The sequence below is a fragment of the Lissotriton vulgaris genome, chromosome 5 (assembly GCF_964263255.1).
Source record: "Lissotriton vulgaris chromosome 5, aLisVul1.2, whole genome shotgun sequence".
Taxonomy (NCBI): Eukaryota; Metazoa; Chordata; class Amphibia; order Caudata; family Salamandridae; genus Lissotriton; species Lissotriton vulgaris.
This window is the reverse complement of record NC_141693.1, coordinates 1855799829-1855821369: the sequence shown is the minus strand read 5'-3', so window position 1 is coordinate 1855821369 and position 21541 is coordinate 1855799829. Positions and strand designations below refer to the sequence as shown.

The 21541-nt window shown below is 46.8% G+C and overlaps 1 protein-coding gene across 4 annotated transcripts in view; it reads left to right on the top strand.

Moving 5' to 3' along the window:
* STAC2 (SH3 and cysteine rich domain 2) overlaps positions 1-17536 on the top strand; it is a 265421-nt gene extending 247885 nt beyond the window's left edge. For all 4 annotated transcript variants that reach the window (XM_086924337.1, XM_086924338.1, XM_086924340.1 and 1 more), the window contains 2 exons: positions 642-779; positions 12120-17536. In XM_086924337.1, the coding sequence (XP_086780463.1) occupies positions 642-779; positions 12120-12221 (240 nt within the window). In that variant the 3' untranslated portion in view covers positions 12222-17536. The remainder of the gene's footprint in view (positions 1-641; positions 780-12119) is intronic.
* The last annotated feature ends 4005 nt before the right edge of the window (positions 17537-21541 follow it).

Sequence of the window (21541 nt, the reverse complement as noted above, 5' to 3'; positions counted from 1 at the left end):
GGCTCGGCGGCAGAGAAATGGGCATAATAGGATGGAGAGAGTTGAAAGAGGGAAAGATATAGAAGAAGACGAAAGCACGGGAGAGACTAGAATGAGAGAAAGGAGGAGAAAGATAGCAAGTAAAGTACAGATGGAAAGGGGTAATCCGGTGAGGTGGAGAGATGGTAGAGAAAAGGGAGAGCGAGGAAAAAAGAGGTCATTATGTCTCGACGGAAGCAAGAGAAAGGTAGGAGGCAGAATAGAGAAGTAGAGGGTGGGAGGGAAGTCGCATTAGAGTGATGCAGAAGAACAAGAGAGAGGGAGGCTAAGAGGGGTGACAAGAGTGGCGAATGACTAGGAGATGAGGAGGACCAAGAGGTGGGACAAGAGTGGTGGTGGACCACGAGATGGGGAGGGACCAGAGCAGGGTCAAGAGAAGAGGAAAAACAGCAGATGGAAGGGCTAAAAGGTAAAGTTGACCATAAGGAAACATGTGGGAGGAAATTCAAGCGACAAGAGTGGGATGGTAGGCATTGCGTGGGCCACTGGACGTGGCTAGGGGACATGAGTGGGAACCTGGTTGGATATGAGCAGGTCAGGTGAGATGCACTATACTCTTGCCTCTGAAAGTCCCTCTCTAAATTTACCTTTTGTATCTTTAGGGGAAGTGTGCAGACAGAGTGGGGTTCTTCCCAGCCAACTTCGTGCAGAGGGTACGGCCTGGAGAGAAGGTGTGGAAGTGCATGAAACCATACCAGGGCAACAAGGAACAGGGCCATCTCAGCGTGAAGGAGACCCAGGTGAGACCCGGACTGCACCCTTTGCCCATACTCCCAATCTCAAAGCGGGGTCTGCTCAGGCTGAGGGATAGCCTGCTGAGTCCACATGTCTGAAGATCATATGCATAGAACCATCACTGACACACCATAGAGTAGTCTGTTCACCAGATGTGAGTTCAACAGAGACAAAAGTGGAAAGCAAAAGCAGTATCTCTCCAGCAAGGCATCCTCCAAAAATTGATAATTATAACTAGTGCCCAGCCTCCACGCCGGACCGCCAAAGCACACATATTTTTCCAAATATTGCAAAATTGCCTTTTCTGTTTCCTCTTATTCTATCACATTTGTAAAGATGAAAATCCTAAGAAATTTGCAGCACAAAAACGAAAATGTGACTCCTCCTTTTAGTTTCAGTTTGAGCAGGGTTTTGGAACACCACATTTTGCGTACACAACTTTTTTGGCTTATCAAGGTGAACTCTTTTTAGCCCCTTTTGGGGTTTTTTCAAGGCCTACTGTCATTTTCTACCTTTGTGAAGAACTCTTTGTTACTTCGGTAGCTGAAGTATTTTTACCCTCGCAGATAAAGGTTACCTCAAAAGAAGCACCCAGTCTGATTATAAGATGCTGGTGGATGCTGGTGCTGCCTTCCAACAAATCACCACCTTCTGGCTTACATATACCCTCTGAGGATGAAACCAAGGCCAGATTCTAGGCGAGCTTTGCCCACTATCCAGAGTCTTCTATATCAGCGGATGAGTTCAGCTTTCTTGACACCAGCCAGTAACTGAGCTTAAAAAGCCAAAAAAGCAGAGATAAAACTATTGCCCTATTTACACGAGGGTGCTAACATGCCTAATCGCAAGTTAGCACCCTTTTTCCCAACGCCTCCCTTTAAGTGGGCATCACTGGGCGTACCCAGGATGGACTACCTTGCAAATATCGCTGATGTTCACATCGTGATATTTACAAGGCAGCCCACAGGATTTTAGCACACGTTAGTTTTTGGAGAAAACCGCTCTTTTCTCCATGAACTAACGTCTGCAAAAATGCAGACTTACCTATCCCTAACATTGGGGTGGGTTATGCTGATACGACCCTGTGGGTCATATCAGTAAGGTTAACGCCGTTTTGCAGAGAACATCGCTGGAAAACCAGCAATGTTCCCTGCAAAACTGCACTTTTCCCACTATCTTTGGAATTTTTAATGCCCTGAAGTAACGCTATGTTAATAACGTGCGAGAAATTCCAGAGATAGACGGTGATAAATAACAAAGCACTAAGCACGCTTTGCGTTTAATCATCGCCGTCTTTGTAGATATGCCCCTAAGTAGGTTAGAAAGGAACAACTGGGACGTGGCAGATGCATGGCTTGAATACTTTCCCCAGAAGAAGAAACTTTATGGTGGACCTCAGGTGTTACAGGCTAGTCTGAATCCAATCATTTGATCATGGCCTCTTCTGAGGTGCTTGGCTTGACTAGTAGGCACGTATTCCGTGGAGTAGCATTATAAAGGAATAATAGGACAACAAACCTGTCCAGAAACCAGAGGCAAAGTTTCAAACTACCAATTGCCATTGCTACTTCTGATTTAGATACCACTGTATTTGGTACCCATGCTGAAGAATCTTACAACACACTCTGCCCTTCCAGTCTCAACAGACTGATATGACAACCACATCTATCACGCCTATCCTTAGTATCACCCATAAGACTCCTTTGAAGATTAGATTTGCTGTCCTGAAGTAGACTCCATGTTTTCCACAACTTAAAAGACAAAGTTCCGCCATTCTGAGGGACCTCTGCCCATCAGTAGTGGAGAAGTGTGGCTCAATGGTTAGAGCGGCAGACCCTGATGCAGAGGTCTAGCCCGGGACCAGGGTTCAATTCCCTGCCTCGGCGGGTCTGGGGCTCAAAATTCCACGGACCTGATATTTCTTGCCTCGGTGCCTATTCCAATCATGGAGTCCCACTCTGCAACTCTGGGCAATAGCTTGCTTAATCTCCACAACGGCCCCCACAACGCTAAGGATGCCTGGCCTCCACCTTGGGGGTGCCCAGGAGTGGACGCCTCACAGGGAAAGCCAGGATGGGTTCCACAGCGGTATTCGTACAAGCGCCTTAAGACCCTTGCGGGTGAGTAGTGCGCTATACAAGTATCAATTTACATTTACATTTTTACATATTTTAAGATGTCCCCGGGCAAACCGGACATCTCTACTTTAACTGAAACCACTCTTATGGCCTTGTCAATGTAGGAAATACACTCCCAAAGCCGGAAGTTTGTTTTTGAAAAATAAACAAACATTTGCAATGAAAAGGTTTCACTTTTGCGATAGTGAGAGCTTTTGGCTTTGTAAAGGACAATGGGCCAGATGTAGGAACCCTAATACCGGTCTGTAACGGCCGAAATTACCGAATTTCGGCTCTTACCGACCGGTATTAGGCATTTGGGATGTAGGTGGCTACATTTCAGATTCGGTAATTTACTAAATCGGTATTTAAGAATTCTGTAAATTACCGAATTCTCAAATACTAATTCGGTAAATTACCGAATCTGAAATGTAGTAAGCACTCAAGTGAGTGCTTTTCACCTGTAAGGATTTGTTATTTACCACCAACTTCAGTGCCATGTGGCAGAGGGCATGTATGTGTGCCACATGTGCACCCATGCACTTTTCAGGGGTGCAACACCCTGTCACCCTTGAAAGGGGTCCCCCTATTACCGATTCGGTATTTACCGAATCGGTAATTCCCATTCATTCATATGGGCCTCCAGGCCCATAGGAATGAATGGGAATTACTGAATCGGTAGTTACCGATTCGGTAAATACCGAATCGGTAAATACCAATTCTTAATTACCGAATCTTACTGATTCGGTAATTTTTACCGAAAAATTATCTACATCCCATTTACCTATTCTAAAATACCGAATTGGTAAAATTCGGTATTTAAGAATAGGTAAATTGAGATTACCTACATCTGGCCTGATGTCTTTTACCCATGTGTTTGGTTTTGAGTGGAGTGGATTTATTTCGTTTGGAGTGGAATTATGCGGGTTGAACTGGAATTGTTAGTTGTGGAATTGTGTAAGGTGAATTGTGTAGTGTGTGGTGTATTTGGGTGCTGGAATTATGTGGCAGGGTGAATAGATAGGGGGGAAAGCTACAAACAATAGGAAGATAGAGAGGGATAGTTAGTTTGTGCACGAAGTGGTGAATGAACTCCAGACAGAGGAGCAGAAAGAGTGTGTGAAAAAGTTAAGCAATATTTCACTATTAACTAGGAATGTCACACAGACACGATCATATATTCCACAGGACATATTATGGAATGATATTGATAAAATAGAAGGGTATTATGATGGCAAAAATCTTGTTTAGCTTGGCACTACTGTGGGCTAACATTCACAGAGCTTGGCATTAATGCCGCCAAAAGTTTAACAGGATAGATAATGTACACTTATTATCTATTTAGAGTCTGTGAAACTGGTGTGGTTAAGCTTCAGTGTGGTGGAAGCATTAGGATGTTCACGTTTTCTGATGTCTAAGCAATTACTCAGAAGATGTGAGTGCAAAACGGTGTTAGCTAATCAAAACATTTATCAAAAACATGTTTCGTAAATATTGCATGCATGGTTTTCATTGCGCCAAAACAGTATAGAGCAGAGAATAGCAAAGCAGGACTGGAATCCTACCTTTCAAAACTCCTCAAATAACCTCTGATGGAACTCACACCCTCCAGGGAGGCAGACACAGAGTGGAAGCAGAGGGCTGTGCTGAAGTCGCTGCCTAGAATTAAGCTCTTGACTTGGCAGTGTTTCAGAAAGCATGGAGATGTGACACTGTAAGTGTAATGGAACAACAGGAAGCCTGCACTGGGACAAAGAACTGCCATGCACCGCCAGGATTCCATTTCAGACAGATGAAAGGGAGAGAATCCCACCCTGAAGCCACAGCTACAACTTAAGCACCAGAGTTAAGCTCTTTGCTGTTGTTCAAGAATACTGAGTAGCTTCTGACCCAGGAAGATGTCTCCTCCAGTACCGTCAACCGAACATTGTGGTCTAACACAAAGAAAAAGACACCTCCTAGAGTTATTTTCTGAAGTGAAAAAAATATCTACTACAGAAATATAGGCCCATCTTCTATTGCACCAGAAAGAAATAAACAAGTGAGTGAGTGAAAGAACACTAGAATGCTGGTAACTCGTCAGATCTTGCAGCAAATCGGATTAGGTGTGTGCTACAGACGAGCCAGACGTCTATTTTGTATAGCCCCATCGTACACATTTATAGACCATATCTGAAGTTCAGAGAGAAAAACATCAAGGCGATACTATTCTGGCCTCAAGTCTGCCCAGTGTCATCCTGCGTGCCTGGCAGTAGTGGCACCCTGTCTCAGGAGGCAAGGGATCTGCAGCTAACCTCAGATGAAGGACTGGTTGTTAAAGACTAAGGAGCCCGGCAAAGTCCTTCTGCCTCTTCACACAAAAGTGTAAACCAAGCATTGTCTCTACATCAACTACTTCTATGCTGCAGAAAGGGAGAAAGAAAGGACACAAATGAATGGGGATACCCGGAAAAGGTCAACAGAAAGAGGACAAGTGTACGGGTCACAAATATATCGGTGAACATCGACGAAGTGTCCAACCTGATTCAGTTCACATTTTCCTAGAAAACCTTTCTCATCACCCTGAACACATATTTTTGCCCAATTTAATTAGAGTGGAAAGTTAAGACTTAACCTTCAATGAGAAATGACATCACAATCACTGTGGGGAAAAATAAAGACAGAACACAAGGGTTAGTCTTATCGTGACATCGGGGTAAAGGGCTCTTGTGTACAAAGTGACACAGTACTGAAGGTGAAAAAGTAAGGGAGAACGGTGGGGCAAGAAAAACGAGAGTCACTTCCAGAATAAACAAGCGAGGTACTAGAGTGCACACGAAGGGCGCACTGAGAGCAAAACTCAGAGAGACCACGGGGTGTATGGTAAGATGAGACTTGGGGAATGGGATACAGAGGGGAAAGTAATGCAACACTAGGGTTTCAAAGTAACTATGAAGCTTATGCTTAGGGTCATGGACTGCGTTGGGGCACACAGCACACAGATTCCAACACCGCCTCGTCCCCATGCCTGTCTGTTGCCATTCTCGCTCTTGCCCCTATGGGCTCTGGATTTTAGTCAGTGTGCTCCTCTCCCATGTTTACTTCCTTCTCACCTCAAGTCTTACCTCCGGGATCCCATGACGTTCATCAACAGCAGCCCAGAGGCCTGTAGGAAAGGGCCTGAATGTTCCCCTTCCAGATAACGACATGGATGGTGTCTCACTTTTGCACAGGGGAAGTGTGGGAGGAGAGAAACACTACATTTGTGCTCAGAGGGCGGGAGAGGGCTCAAAGTGAACCAGGAGGGTGAAAGCATTAAAGCATTGCATGAGAGCAGTCAACTTTGAAGCTCCAAGGTAGGTGCCCATTGCAAACAAAAAATAAAGAGGTGGTCGTGAAGTGCTTGTGTTGCGTGGGATGCCTTCCTGTATGTTTGTACCACAGAAATGAAACATTTCTGATGGAGATGGCCACTATGTGTAGGGAGACGATGTAGCGCAAATGTAAACAAGAAAAGAAAAGCGCAGTCGCTCTTGTTGGGAATTAGGAGTGGCTGTCGCTCTGCTTAAAAAAATTCAAATAATGAAAAAATAGAGTTAGGCGAGCCACACAGTCGTGCTGCCACCATTTTTTAAGATTAAGGGCGGTGTGCCGTGCTACTTAAAAAAAAAAGAATATTAAAAAATTGAGTTTGGCAAGCAGCGCAGAAGAAAAGAAATGCGCGGCTGCCATTGTTAAAGATGATGGTTTGTATGCAGCACCACTGTGCAGTTATACCACAGAGAGAAGCGGGAGAGTGTGTCCTGCCTGCAACAGCAGCTAGGACGAAGTAATTCGTAAAATAGTGGCCAGAAACTTTAAATACATTATACTTCATAGCTTTCCAAACTTTTCATGTTGGTGACACACCTTTTTGTGAAAAAAATGTCAGGGACACGGTAACGTGAGGAAGCACAGCGAGCGAGCCCGAACCACCTACGGTGGGTTTGGGCCCCACACACACATACCCCACCCCACACACACCCACACACAACCCCACACACAACCCCCCACAGGCACACCACCCCACACACACACACCCCACACAACCCCCCACACACAACCCCGCACACACCCCACACACACACCCACCCACACACACCCCACACACACCCCACACACCCCATTACCCCACCCACACACACCCACACAACCCCCCCGCACACACCCCACACACAACCCAACACACACCACCCCACAGATAACCCAACACGCACACTACCCCACAGACACACCAACCCCCACCTCCACACCCCCACCTCCACACCCCCACACACAACCCCACACACACCCCACACACAACCCAACACACACCACCCCACAGACACACCACCCCACACACACACACACCCATACACACCCCACACACACCCCCACAAACACCCCACACACCACCACACCCCACCCACCCCCCACACAACCCCCACACACACCCCACACACAACCCAACACACACCACCCCACAGACACACCACCCCACACACACACACACCCACACACACAACCCCCCACACACCCACACCCCCCCCACACACACCCCACACACACCCACACACCCCACACACACACAACCCCCCCACACACAACCCCACACACACCCCACACACACACACACACACACCGGGGCCGGTTTGTTACTGGGGGCCGGGTTTGCAGCTGTGCTGCAATATTGCCCCCCAGGTTACAAAAGCAGCATACAAGCGTTTCCAGCCTGTCTGGGCAGGCAGTGCTTCCCCAGAGGCCAGGCAGCCAGCCAACCCCAACACCCCGCCACCCCCACTCCCCCAGGACCGGTCCGAGAAAATTGCCAGGGCTGCCTTCGGCTCCCAGTCTGGCCCTGTACACAGCTCTCAAAACATTGACAGCGCTCAATGAATAGAAAAAATATTGTGTGTTTGTGTACGTGGGAGAGGTGATGGTAAAGTGGAGGCGACAAAAGGAAGTACTTGCACAAGAAGAGAGTGAAGTGACAGTGATGCGGAGGAAGGAGATGAAGCGTGATGTATTTAGATGCATATAACACACATACAGAAGATGCCAAAGTCCCATATGCAGGAACACAACTACTATTTATAGGTAGAACAAAACAGAGGAAATAAAGGGACCCAAAAATGCTGCAACACTAATCATTTTTATAGAAATTAATGTCTACAATCTGCTAAAGAAAGTGTGGAAAGCACGTGACTAGAAATGTTTTTCTTCAATAAAACGAATACTCTTAAAAATAGAATTAGTTCCTCATTTTCGGTCATTTCTGTCATGGGGCACTTGGCCTAAGCTCACCTTCTGCTCGGCAAAGAGAATACCACAAATATTGACCTGAGCAGTGATGGTGTAAAACAAAAACAACGGGGGACCAAAAGACAGAAGAAAATGCACCATACATAACGTAAGCATATCTTCGTATAAAAAAGCCTGTAACATCTAGGGCCTAAATGTTACTGGCTTTTTTATACGAAGATATGCAGGATCAACAAATAATGCAGATGATGCAATGCCCCCCCCCCCCCATTGGCATCAAAGGGCTTCAGCCCCCACTCAATCCCCCCCCCCGTTGTGTGTGGCATCCCTGGCCAGCTCACAGCCGCACCCGAGCACTTCACAGGTCGTTAAAGACCTTGTGCATGTTAATGGGGGTTTGTTGTTGTTTCACCCCTTCTAAGAGCCCCTGCAGCTCGACTCTGCCGATTGCCGGCAGAAGTCATCTCATCCCGCGACACACCTACGGCTGGGGCGCGACACAGTAATGTGTCGCGCCACACAGTTTGGAAAGCTGTGCTATACTGAGTAACAACACATGTAACAGAGGCAGTCCTCATGGGAGGTTACAACAGAAGAAAGGGCGATACTAAGGAGGGACTACTAAGCCTAATAATGAATCAAAAGTCACCATTTACAAAGGACAGTAATAGGAGCCAATTGAATAAAAGGGCAGAGCGTAAAGTCCATATATGAATACAACATGTCTCGAAGAGACAGCACAAGCACTGCCTAGGTGAGACCTGAAAACCTAATGGCCCCAACACCCTAGGAGGTTTTTTTTCCATTGTGTGGGGGTCATTTTGTTTATTTTTCCTCTCCCTTCGTGCTAGGTTTTCATGGTGGTGAAAGAAAGAAAAAAAGCAGACTTTACACTGTCCACCCTAAATAAGGCAGTGTGTTGCCCTTCCTCCAATGGCCCCTTCTCCTAAGTATTCTCTGGACGGACCCAACAGGTATCCATTGATGGACAGCTTACAGGACTCCTGTCTCTAAATGAGGTAGGAGGACTAAGGGTTTGGTGGTCATGGTATTCCATCAAATGTGCGACCGAGTACTCTGTCTCCCAAATTCTAAATCAGCGACAAGGCATTCATGGAGTGAGCAAATGTAAATACTGGGATTTTCCCTTGAACCGAAAGATGAGTTTATTCAAACTTTTTTTGGCCTCTACTTTTGAAAATGTATCTCTGCAGAGAACCATGACTTGTTTTATCCTGCGTATATCCCCAGCATTTCCTTTTCACATGCTGCTTTCTGGGTTTTCTGACATTCCCTAAGGGCATTGTGACCACACAGTCTCCATGAAAATATGAAAATGAGCTTAATGTAACACTCGGAATATCTTTCAACTGTCTCATGATGTTACTTTGCAAAAATGTGGTAGAAGCTGCAGGCGCCCTTTGACCCATGCTACTGAGATAGCGGTTAGAACCCCTGTATTCCCACTACTATCATCCCTTCAGTAGCCTCCAATTTGTGAGGGCAAGAGAATGTAAAGAGGGGCCTTTGAACCCTGTTTATTTTCTGTTCTGGGGTGCCACGGGCCAAGCCAAAGATAGCATCTGCCAGCCCAACCTGGCTTCAATAAACTGGTAATGTGGGGATAGCAGAAGACCTCTCTTACACAGTGAATGCATATTTGTCAAGCTAGAACAATTAAAATACAGTTAAAATGTAAGATTACAAGGTAAGGAATTAAAATAAAATAAATCTAATGAGCATTGGTTTGACAAGAGGGGAAACACAGGAACCATATAACTCAAATCCATCATAAAGCCATTCCACAAATACACACGGATCACAATAAGATGATTTGATACTAGCAGCAGCACCACAGACCGCAGGGATAAGATCAATGAAAATCCATACATGCAGCTGTTTCACAAAACCACAGGTTCTAAAAGACAATGAATCCATCATTACTGCTATTCCACAAAACTACATAATCACAATGAAGGAGTCAATAGTTGCATCTATTTTACAAAACCACAGCCCCATCGTACTCATTTATAGACCATACCTGAAGATAACACACCAAAAATACTTGCAGCTGTTCCATACCATACAGCAATCACAACACAGATCTGCTTGCAACTTTGATACACGTTCAAAGGTAGGCCAGGCCCTGGTGAGATTGAAGAATTGTGCTTTTCTGGCTGTTCTACCAGCTGAACTTGGAGCCACAAGGGTTCTAAAAAGTTAAAGATGATACCACAAAATACTATCCGCACACCACACCCAGAGGAAAGGGAAGGAACCCAGTTTTGAGTGACTTACCACCATTTACCAATAGGTTTAGCAGACTCCTCCCCATAGGTTCAGAGACAATGGGATATCGCTAGGCAATCGATTACCAGCACATCAACCACCACCATTCTCCACATACCCGTATGGTGAGACTGTGGCAATCACAGCAAAGCCCACTGGGCCTCAGATTCGTGTTTATTGAGAAGAAACGTTACTGCACTAATCGGAATATACAAAATGAAGGCACCTTTCATGAAAAGATGATGGCGGCTCAACCGAATACTGTCCCAGCCCAAGAATTGAGGCTGTGATACGCCTCCACCTGGGCCTACAAGAAAATACATAATTTAATTTCTTATTGGCCTTCACAGAGAGTCTCACCCCACTGTGACAGTGCCAACGTTATGCTTCGGTAACCGGCGTTGTGAGTGACAGTACCATTGTTCTGGAAACAGGCCATCCTTGGGCGACAGAAGCATTGTTTGGTGACAGACCCATCTTTGGGTGAAAGAGTCCTCCTTAGGTCGCACAGCTACCTTTCACTGTCAGAGCCACCTTTGAGTGACAAAGCAGTCCTCGGAGGACGAAGACATCTTTCTATGATAAAAGCATCCATGAGAGACAGGGCCATTCTTCTGTGACAGAGCTAACCATCAATAACATAGCCATCCTTGGGCATCAGAGTCATCAGATAAGGAGGGAGTCATATTTGAGGGACAGAGACATCCTTCAGTCACAGAGCTATCTTGTGCCAGAGGTGGCGACTGCTAGCAGGCAAAAGTGGTGAGTCTGTACGGGGACAAGAGTAAAAATACCTTAAAAGAAAACTTACTTGTGCCCACTGCCTCGATACTTTACAGCTCCCCTGCACCAATCCGTATGCTGCTGTCATGCTGGTATTACCCAGCATGAGAGAAGCACCGGGAATGGGCGGAGCAGGGCAGTTTTATGCTCCATCAGCGACTGGGAGCCTGTGCCTGAAAATATCTTCATGCAAATGCCTCGAGATATCAAAGTGCGCATGTCGGTTTGGCCGTTCTTATACAGCCGGCCAAACCGACATGCGCACTTGCAGTGCCTTGTGCGCACCACTCCTCCTGCTGTTGCACACCTCAGAGGATGGCTCTGCTTCAAGCCAGTATCCTTTCTACAGTCATGTAAAATAAAATAATACTAAAGCAGTTTTAATAATTGCTTTATTATCATTTCATTTGACATGTTTTCATCTGCAGTGGGGCGATTCTCCTCCGCCGTAACAAAGGAGCCGCCATCCCTTGAAGAACGAGTTATTTTTTACAGACAGAGCCATCTTTCAGTGACAGAGCTATACTTCAGTGACAGAGCTAGTATTCGGCAATAGAGCCTCCCCTTAATGACTGAGGCATCTCTAAGAGAAAGAGCAATCCCTCAGAGACAGTGCCTTCCTTCTGGGACAGAGGCATCCTTAGAGAACCGAACCATTGTCTGTGGCAAATGTATCCTTCTGTGACAGAGCCATCCTTGAGCGAAAGAGCTATCCTTGAGTGAAACAGCCATCCTTGGACGACAGACCCATCCTTTGGTGATGGTGTTATTGTGCTATTGTAATGTTTCATTTGTGCGGCCATTATTTTGGGTTGAGAACCATCTTTATAGCCATTCTTGTCTTGTCTTTTGTCTGTGTGAAACATTCTCACCCACTGTCTTCCTCTCTTTTTTCAGATCTGTGTTGGGGTCAGCAAGGCGGAAGCTGACAGCTACATCAAGGTGGCGAGTGGGAAGAAGAAGGGCTTGGTCCCCACAGATGTCCTCACTGAGATCTGAAGACAGCTCAGAGATGAAGAGCAGAAATGTGAAATCGCCCCCTTCGCTCCTTCGCCTCGTGCTGAAGGGGAATGGAGTCTGTTGTTTTAATTTTACCTGCACAATATAATCTGTGAGCCGCTTCCCTGTGCTAGGAACATCACCTGCGCCGTCTGCGCTGTACAAGAAGGGTCCTTTGGGGGAGAGGTTGTGGGACCAGAAGGACTTTGCAGACTTTGAGGGGTGGGGAGATGTAGGGCTCCCCCTCCTGCCTGATGGAGACAGTGTGAGCTAGTGCTCTTTTCACACTTTCTATCTGTGGGAGGGACTCCTAGTTTGCAATTGAACAGCCTGCATCCCCTGTCCAGGAAGAATCTAAACTAGGGGACCGTGGGAAGCCATCCAAGTGGCTCAGCTGGAGAAAGAAGATCAGGAGATGAACCTCGAGTCGCCGCCGCTTGCTGTGCCTGCGATCCTGGATTGGCCGCCTCCGCACAGCAGAATGGAGGCATGGTAAAAACATGTATCTCCATCTGCACCAAGCTGCTATGTCTTCCTATGAACAAATATTGCCTCCTGGGCCTCAGGCCTCGGAACCTCAGAGTGTGCTGACCACACACCTGCGTTGGAAGATCATAGGTCTTTGCTGAGCTAGCAAGGACAGGGACGTTTAAAGGTGGACAAGTGCTGTGTTTCTCTGAATCTGTGGCTGGGAATCCTGTGTGCACCTGCGACACTCAGGGCAGGACCGGCGGGGCCTGTCCGGACGCCCAACACGGCTTGAAGAATAGAGGCATATACTGTAGCAAAGGGCACTAGAGCATGTGGCATTGTTGAACTGGAGACCCAGCCCCCAGCCCCTTCACCCTTCTTAGTGGCATCAGGGCACACATGCAGGGATGTCCTAGCATGTGGTGTGGTTGGACTGGAGTTCAGCCTCCTCTCAGTAGCACAGGCCCACTCTTCCCTGAAAAAGACCTCCGGGTGGCCAGTAACTTTGTGTTTTGAGTCATTTGTCAAGTGTTTGCCTCTGTTGTGAATTTTACCTTCAGCTTACTTCCAAAAACTTTGTGCAATGGAATGATTGTGTCAACTTCATGCCAGCCAGTGCTGGACCTGTGCAAGATGCGTGGGGGGGCCTTGTTTACGTACGGGTCTCAGAAACGAGAGCCCTCTGAGTATCCGAAGCTTACTGAATCAATTTCCATCCTCTAGGGATCAAGGATTTATGAAAAGCAAAATGTCATTGGTATAACTAATGCATGTCACTATGTAACAGTATCCTTTTCCACGTGGATAAAGCACCTTAAACAACAGACCAATCACAAGGTAGCTTTGACGTTGGGTGATGACATCACATTGTTTCCAGGTGCATTGTGAAGGACAGAGATGATTAACGTCCCAAGTCACACTCCTTGGCCTGAAGCACTACCGATTGGTCAGAGCTCTGCTTGGATTTATTTGCATGATCCTTGCACATGTGTCTACACCGTGATATTAGTGTGCATTTGTGCACACGCAGCATTGTTTAAAAAAAAAAGCTTTGTCTTCCATAAGCACTCACCGATCCCTACTGATGCACTTATTTATACTCATGATTCCTGATGCAAGTTTGTCAAATTTGTGCTTGGAAATATTAATGCAACCAACCTTGCCAAAACTGTGCCCAAAATACACTGCCATAGTATAGTGACGTCACAGTTACCCAGCATTTATAAAAGTCCATTTAGAACAGTGACGCCATCGGTGGAGGGACGCCCACTTCTCCTGAAAGGAGCTTTACTGATTGGCTGTCGATTTCCTTGATTTCGTACAGTAATGCCAAATCTGAATAAAATAGATGAAAAAAGGCTAACCTGATGATGGGTAAATACCCCCTAGCGCTCCCTCAAACTCACTACACTTTGTGAGTGGGAAGTGCATTCTGGGTCCCTTGAATTATGCACCCTCCCACTGTACAACACTCTTTTTCTTTGCAGCTAGGTTGGTGCTTTGTAAATATCTAATACAAACATATATATGTAAATGTGGACTTGTAGCCCCTTTTTTGGTCTTGCTCCCAAAATCAGCCCTTGATTTGTTCTGCTCATGTTATGATTGAGTGGTGATTAGGATAAGTGGGGTTATCCTGAGAGAAGAGCTGATTTCTTACCCTTCCACCCCACGGAAGACAGGATACCACTTTTCTGTGGCTGTTATCCAGAAGGAACACAAGTGGTGCTCTTTGGAAAGGTCACCTGGAGGTGAGAAGGAGGAAGTGATGTGGTTGGAGGCGGAAGTCACCTCAATGAGGCTCTCTTTGTGCCCCATGCAGTGCAAAATATAAAGATGTGGGACTATTTTGCACCAAGAGCATGCTGCCCCATACTGTAGCAGACCCCCATGCCAGCCCATGGCATCTGTGTTATTGTCAGAACCTTTTGTTACCTTAGGAAATATTAAAGACCCAGTGGATCACAGGAAGACCCCACAAGCTAACATTATGGACAGCAGTCATTTCCCTCGGGGTATGTGTAAGATATATACATGTTTTGGATGAGAGAACTATCCTTCAGATTACATATAGAATATTAACACATCCGGCTGACGAGTGGTATTTTCTGTGATGGATGTGAACAGCGCAACCAGATGTCACTCAACAGCTTCTGTAGTGCCGTGTGTGCAGCAGAGATGGGCATTAGTGCTTACAATGGGCTGGTACCGTCAGGTACTTACAATTCTTGGGCCTCGATTTAGCGTTTGGCACCCAAACATGGCGGAGTATCCTGGTCGCCAAACCCCAGGTCCACCAGCCTCTCTGAGAGACTGGCGAACATTACGTGTTCCGTTGGTGGCGCCCCCGTTGGGTCAATCGATGGAATACTTCCTCCAACAGCCCGACGAAGAAGGGGCCATCGGAGGAAGGACATTACACCACCCGCCCTGTTTAAAGTGGATGGTGTAATGCCTTTTTTGACCTTGTCCGTCACTGCAAGGAAAAAAGCTGGCAGTGAGGGACAGGAAAAAACACAAGAATAACCTCCAAACTCTGGGAGAAAACTTTAGGAGTTTCTGAAAAGCAAAGAATTTAAAAAGTTTGGTGGAGAGCCATCAAAACCAAAGGCAAACTGTCAGAAACAACAGTGGCCGTCTACTAAACGTTTAGGGGCAGATTTACAAGCCCTTGCACCACTTTTGCGTCACTTTTCCCATGTTAAAAGTGACGCAAAAGTGGCGCAAGGGGCTTGTAAATCTGCCCCTTAGTGCCTTTGCAGGAACCACCTTAATGGCAGTTCCCTTAAGGATACAGAGATGGACGATGGTCCAGCCCTCACTCCTAAATTTGGCGAACACAGAACCATCGAGATGGTGGAGGTAAGGCCCTCCACCATCCTGATGGACACTACTCCACCTGTCATACCCTAAAACAGGCCCTTGGTTTATGTAGGGGAGCTGCCAGCACGTCTCATCAAAGGTGCAATACTTTTATTGGGAGAATATTGACTGACACATTTAGTAGTGATTTGTGGACAGCAGAGATAGCCCTCACTTTGCACACACATGCTAGAGGCTTGTGAACAGCAGAGCTAAGTGTCGGGGAATGCACTCTATAGTGGCTTGAGAACAGCAGAGGTGCTCCAGGAATGCATTCAGCGGTAACATGTGAGCAGCACATTTAGGTCTCAGGCCGCTTATTCTGAGGTGCTTCTTGCTTCCGGGATGCCTGCTATATACATTATAGCGCTTTGTAGCAACTTGTAAACAGCAGAGCTAGTTCTCAGGTCACATTTTCCATAGTGGCTTTTGGGCAGCCACCTATTTTGTTGTGACTTTGGAATAGCAGAGCTAGCTCCCTGGTCACGTGTGGTGACGCGTGGACAGCAGAGCGAGGTCCAAGGTCATTTATTCAATAGTAGTTTGTGGACCACAAGTAGCAGTCAGATCATGCTCTCTTTAGGAGCTTGGGGAGAGCAGAGGTAGAGCCCACTTAACACACTCTGTAGTGATTTTGGACAGCAAAGCCAGCACTTGGGGGCACACATTTCACAGCTACTTGTGGTCTGCAGACCTAGCTTTCAGAGCACTGCTCTACAGTTTTTGTGAGCAGCAGAGCTTTCCCTCGGGATAGGCATTTTGAAGTAATTTATGGACAGCAGGACTAGCTGTCAATGTACACATTCTGTAGTGACTTACAGACAGTTTTGGGGGGTAGTTTGACCGGATCCTGTTGTCCAGAGCTCCCACCTCCCCCACAGTTGTCTCCCCTGCATAGCGCTTTGATGCCTTTCGGGTCTAAAGCACTCTACAAATGCTACAAATAGAATTGCAGCAAAACTACCTGCCAGGGTTCCTGCTTTGCAGTAACTCATAGACCTCAAATCTAGCACCCGGGACACATTCTGCTGTGACGTGTGGGCAGCCGGGTATACATTCTGTAGCCAGTTGTATACAACAGATCTAGCTCACAAGTCACACACATTGAAAAAGTCGTGCACCTCTGCAGAAGAGGTTCTCAGTGAACACATGATATAGTGGCCCATGTACAGCAGAGCTAGCTCTCAGTCCGCACACCCTGCACTGAAAAAAAGCTTGGTCGGCAGCATTCACTGGGGGGCGGGGGGGGGGGGGGGGGGACTGGTAGCTACACATCAGGTGGGACACACACCTGTGCCACTCTGCCAGGGCTCTGCACATCTTGCTTCAAAGAGCGGCACATGCACCTGTGCCATGCTCTGCACTCATCGGTGGGGTAAACTTCAGGAGAGGGCACGTACCTGTGCCGCTTTGCCAGAGTTTGGCACTTTTCATGGGCTGCTTCATGTAGGGAGCCTGTGGCACGCGTATGCCACTCTGCCATGTTCTGCACCTGTCAGAGTGGCAGTCTCTTTACTGATGGGGCAGACACCTGTGCCACACATAGGGAGGCACCTGCCTGCGCCAGGACAGGCTTCTTTACAAAGGGGCGCAAGGGTCCCTGTGCTCTTCCTGCACCCTGGCTGCTGTGTGGGCATCGAGGGGCCCCGCCCCCCAGGCTCGAGTGCCAACACTGACTGTCTTCCTTTCTTCAAGCCATTTCCTTCTGGCATTTTTGGTATTTATTTAAATGTTTGTATATATAGTTGTAATCTCTTTCTGCTGAGGTCAGCTAGTCTGCCTTGCTGGCTGGTAATGGTGACCCTGCCAGGCCTTTGAAACGGAGTATGTGGAATTCTTACAAGAGCAATAACAGCCCAGGGCCACTGGGCGCTATGTAACATTGCGCAGTTCACACCCAGTGCCCCTGTGTGCCAAGATATGCATGAGGTTGCACTGACCGTAGGAGCTTTCTCAATAAATGTTACTTACTTGTACCCAGACTCTTGACTATGTCTCTTTCCTGAGTCTTTGTTAGAAATGTGTGTGCGCGTCACTTTCTGAGTTCTAGTATGGGCATCACTTTCAACATGATGTTCCAGCCATACATGTCTATTTTTGGGTAGTAATAGTATGGATGTTGCTTCAGCTTGCTGAGCTGCTTGTGTGTTGGCTTTTCAGGGTGGTTGTACGGCTTCCTAGGTGGGTGTGCAAGGCCCTTTGCGGGTGGTAGTGGTATGAATGTCACTTTTAGCTTACTGGTTGGGTTGTTAGTGGCTCTTTTTGAGTTGTAGTGATATGTGCATCAGTTTTGGCTTGTTAGATAACTTGTGTGTGGTCCTTTCTGGGTGGTCATCATATGAATTTCACTTGCAGGATGGGTTGTGCATGACCTTTTCCGGATGGTAGTATGGACTTCAATTTTGACTTGTTGGTCAGGTTGTGCATGGCCCATTCTGGGTGGAAGTCGTGTGCATGTCACTTCCTCTATGAGTTGCTCATGGCCCTTTCTGGGTGGTAGAGTGGGTGTTGCTTTCAGCTAGCTGGTTGGGTTGTGCATGACCATTTCTGGGTGATATTGGTATGGATTTCAGTCACTAGGCTGGTTGTACATGGGCCTTTCTGGGTGGTAGAGTGGATGTCACTTTCAGATTGCTGCTTGAGTTATGCATGGCTCTTTCTGACTTTCTGAGTGGTATTGTTATGGATATCAGTTGCTAGGCTGGTCATGCATGGCCCTTTCTGGGTGGTATTGGTATGGATATCAGTTGCTATGCTGGTTGTGTATGGATCTTTCTGGGTGGTATTGGTATGGATATCAGTGGCTAGGCTGGTTGTGTATGGATCTTTCTGGGTGGTATTGGTATGGATATCAGTTGCTAGGCTGGTTGTGTATGGATCTTTCTGATTGGTATTGGTATGGATATCAGTTGCTAGGCTGGTTGTGTATGGATCTTTCTGATTGGTATTGGTATGGATATCAGTTGCTAGGCTGGTGGTGTATGGATCTTTCTAGGTGGTTTTGGTATGGTTATCAGTTGCTAGGCTGGTCATGCTTGGCCCTTTCTGGGTGGTATTGGTATGGATATCAGTTGCTATGCTGGTTGTGTATGGATCTTTCTGGGTGGTATTGGTATGGATATCAGTTGCTAGGCTGGTTGTGTATGGATCTTTCTGGGTGGTATTGGTATGGATATCAGTTGCTAGGCTGGTTGTGTATGGATCTTTCTGGGTGGTATTGGTATGGATATCAGTTGCTCGGCTGGTTGTGTATGGATCTTTCTGGGTGGTATTGGTATGGATATCAGTTGCTCGGCTGGTTGTGTATGGATCTTTCTAGGTGGTTTTGGTATGGTTATCAGTTGCTAGGCTGGTCATGCATGGCCCTTTCTGGGTGGTATTGGTATGGATATCAGTTGCTATGCTGGTTGTGTATGGATCTTTCTGGGTGGTATTGGTATGGATATCAGTTGCTAGGCTGGTTGTGTATGGATCTTTCTGGGTGGTATTGGTATGGATATCAGTTGCTAGGCTGGTTGTGTATGGATCTTTCTGGGTGGTATTGGTATGGATATCAGTTGCTCGGCTGGTTGTGTATGGATCTTTCTGGGTGGTATTGGTAAGGATATCATTCGCTAGGGTGGTGGTGTATGGATCTTTCTGGGTGGTATTGGTATGGATATCAGTCGCTAGGCTGGTGGTGTATGGATCTTTCTGGGTGGTATTGGTTTGGATATCAGTCGCTAGGCTGGTCATGCATGGCCCTATCTGGGTGGTATTGGTATGGATATCAGTTGCTAGGCTGGTCATGCATGGCCCTATGTGGGTGGTATTGGTATGGATATCAGTTGCTAGGCTGGTCATGCATGGCCCTTTCTGGGTGGTATTGGTATGGATATCAGTTGCTAGGCTGGTTGTGTATGGATCTTTCTGGGTGGTATTGGTAAGGATATCATTCGCTAGGCTGGTGGTGTATGGATCTTTCTGGGTGGTATTGGTAAGGATATCATTTGCTAGGCTGGTGGTGTATGGATCTTTCTGGGTGGTATTGGTATGGATATCAGTCACTAGGCTGGTCGTGTATGGCCCTTTCTGGGTGGTATTGGTAAGGATATCAGTCGCTAGGCTGGTCATGCATGGCCCTATCTGGGTTGTTTTGGTATGGATATCAGTCGCTAGGCTGGTCATGCATGGCCCTTTCTGGGTGATATTGGTATGGATATCAGCTGCTAGGCTGGTTGTGTATGGATCTTTCTGGGTGGCATTGGTAAGGATATAATTCGCTAGGCTGGTTGTGTATGGATCTTTCTGGGTGGTATTGGTAAGGGTATAATTCTCTAGGCTGGTTGTGTATGGATCCTTCTGGGTGGTATTGGTATGGATATCGGTCACTAGGCTGGTCATGCATGGCCCTTTCTGGGTGGTATTGGTATGGATATCGGTCACTAGGCTGGTCGTGCATGGCCCTTTCTGGGTGGCAGTGTGTTAGTCACTCTCAGCCTGCTGGTCAGGTTGTGCATGGCCCTCTCTGGGTGGTATTGGTAAGGATATCAGTCACTAGGCTGGTTGTGCATGGCCCTTTCTGGGTGGTATTGGTAAGGATATCATTCGCTAGGCTGGTTGTGTATGGATCTTTCTGGGTGGTATTGGTAAGGGTATAATTCTCTAGGCTGGTTGTGTATGGATCCTTCTGGGTGGTATTGGTATGGATATCAGTCTCTAGGCTGGTCATGCATGGCCATTTCTGGGTGGTATTGGTATGGATATCAGTCGCTAGGCTGGTCGTGCATGGCCCTTTCTGGGTGGCAGTGTGTTAGTCACTCTCAGCCTGCTGGTTAGGTTGTGCATGGCCCTCTCTGGGTGATAGTTGCATGCACTTCAGTTTAAGGTTGCTCTGCGGGTTACCATTGGATAGCAATGAATGGAAGTTCCTTACTGGGCCATAGAATGGCAGTAGCCTGACCTAGGGGTAACATCGCCTTGGTGAGATGCAAACAAGGATGGTGGATTGACTGTTCCAATGGTACAAGTGATGGGAGATGCGCTCATTTGTGGACAATGCCTTGGCTTAGACCATCACATTGGTACTGTGCACACAGTGCCTGATATTTTCTTTCTTTTTCTTAATTTTTTTTTATTTTTTCATTTTCATAAGCAGTACAACATATTGTCAAAAAAGAAACTAATGTCAGGTAACCACAAAGGCATTGCTTTGAAATGATGGGAGTTGAGGAGTTGTACGCATGACACTACATAGTGGAAATGGCCAGGAGTCCCTTGCACAATGTAGTCCCAAGGAAGGCCTGTGACACTGTCACCCAGGAGGCATCAGTTCTACAGTAGAAGCTTGTATTATTAACTTTAGCTATATATTTTATTTACTCATAAAGTTTTATATAGCGCAATAATGACCCAAGTGATACGAAAAAAGTCACAGTAAGAAACACAAGAACGGCCACATACATTAGAAAGCAACAAACTGTGTAAAGTGGCAAATTGAGCGAGTAACCTCCACATGAAAATTCAATAGGTAAAATATACATGATTCATCATATCAAACTATAAAAAGGCCTAGTAGGGCCCTGCATTATGTTCCTGCTTGTCACACTGGGCAGCTTGTTCTAGTTGGTGTATCAGGTATACGGGCAGGTGTGGCCAAATGTCTCTGGGTCTAGAGGCTGTGGGGAACATTCCACCACACAGCTCAGGCTGCTCATTACAATACATGTGGTCGGTGAATCCAATGTTTACATTTTGGTGCTCTGCCTCTACCCCACCCGCAAGCTACCAATCATTTTTTTCTAGTGACAGGGCTAGGGCCACACATTTTCTATGCTGTGCTGCTTTGTCCCTTCACAACCCAGGAGATCTATCAAGGGGGTCCAGCTGCACCTCTTCTTCTATCATAGTGGACAAGGCAGTGGTGACCTCTCTCCAATATGTATAACACACCAGTGCAAGACCATGCCGGATGGAGGAACCCCGCACCAGGCACACCACATATTGCA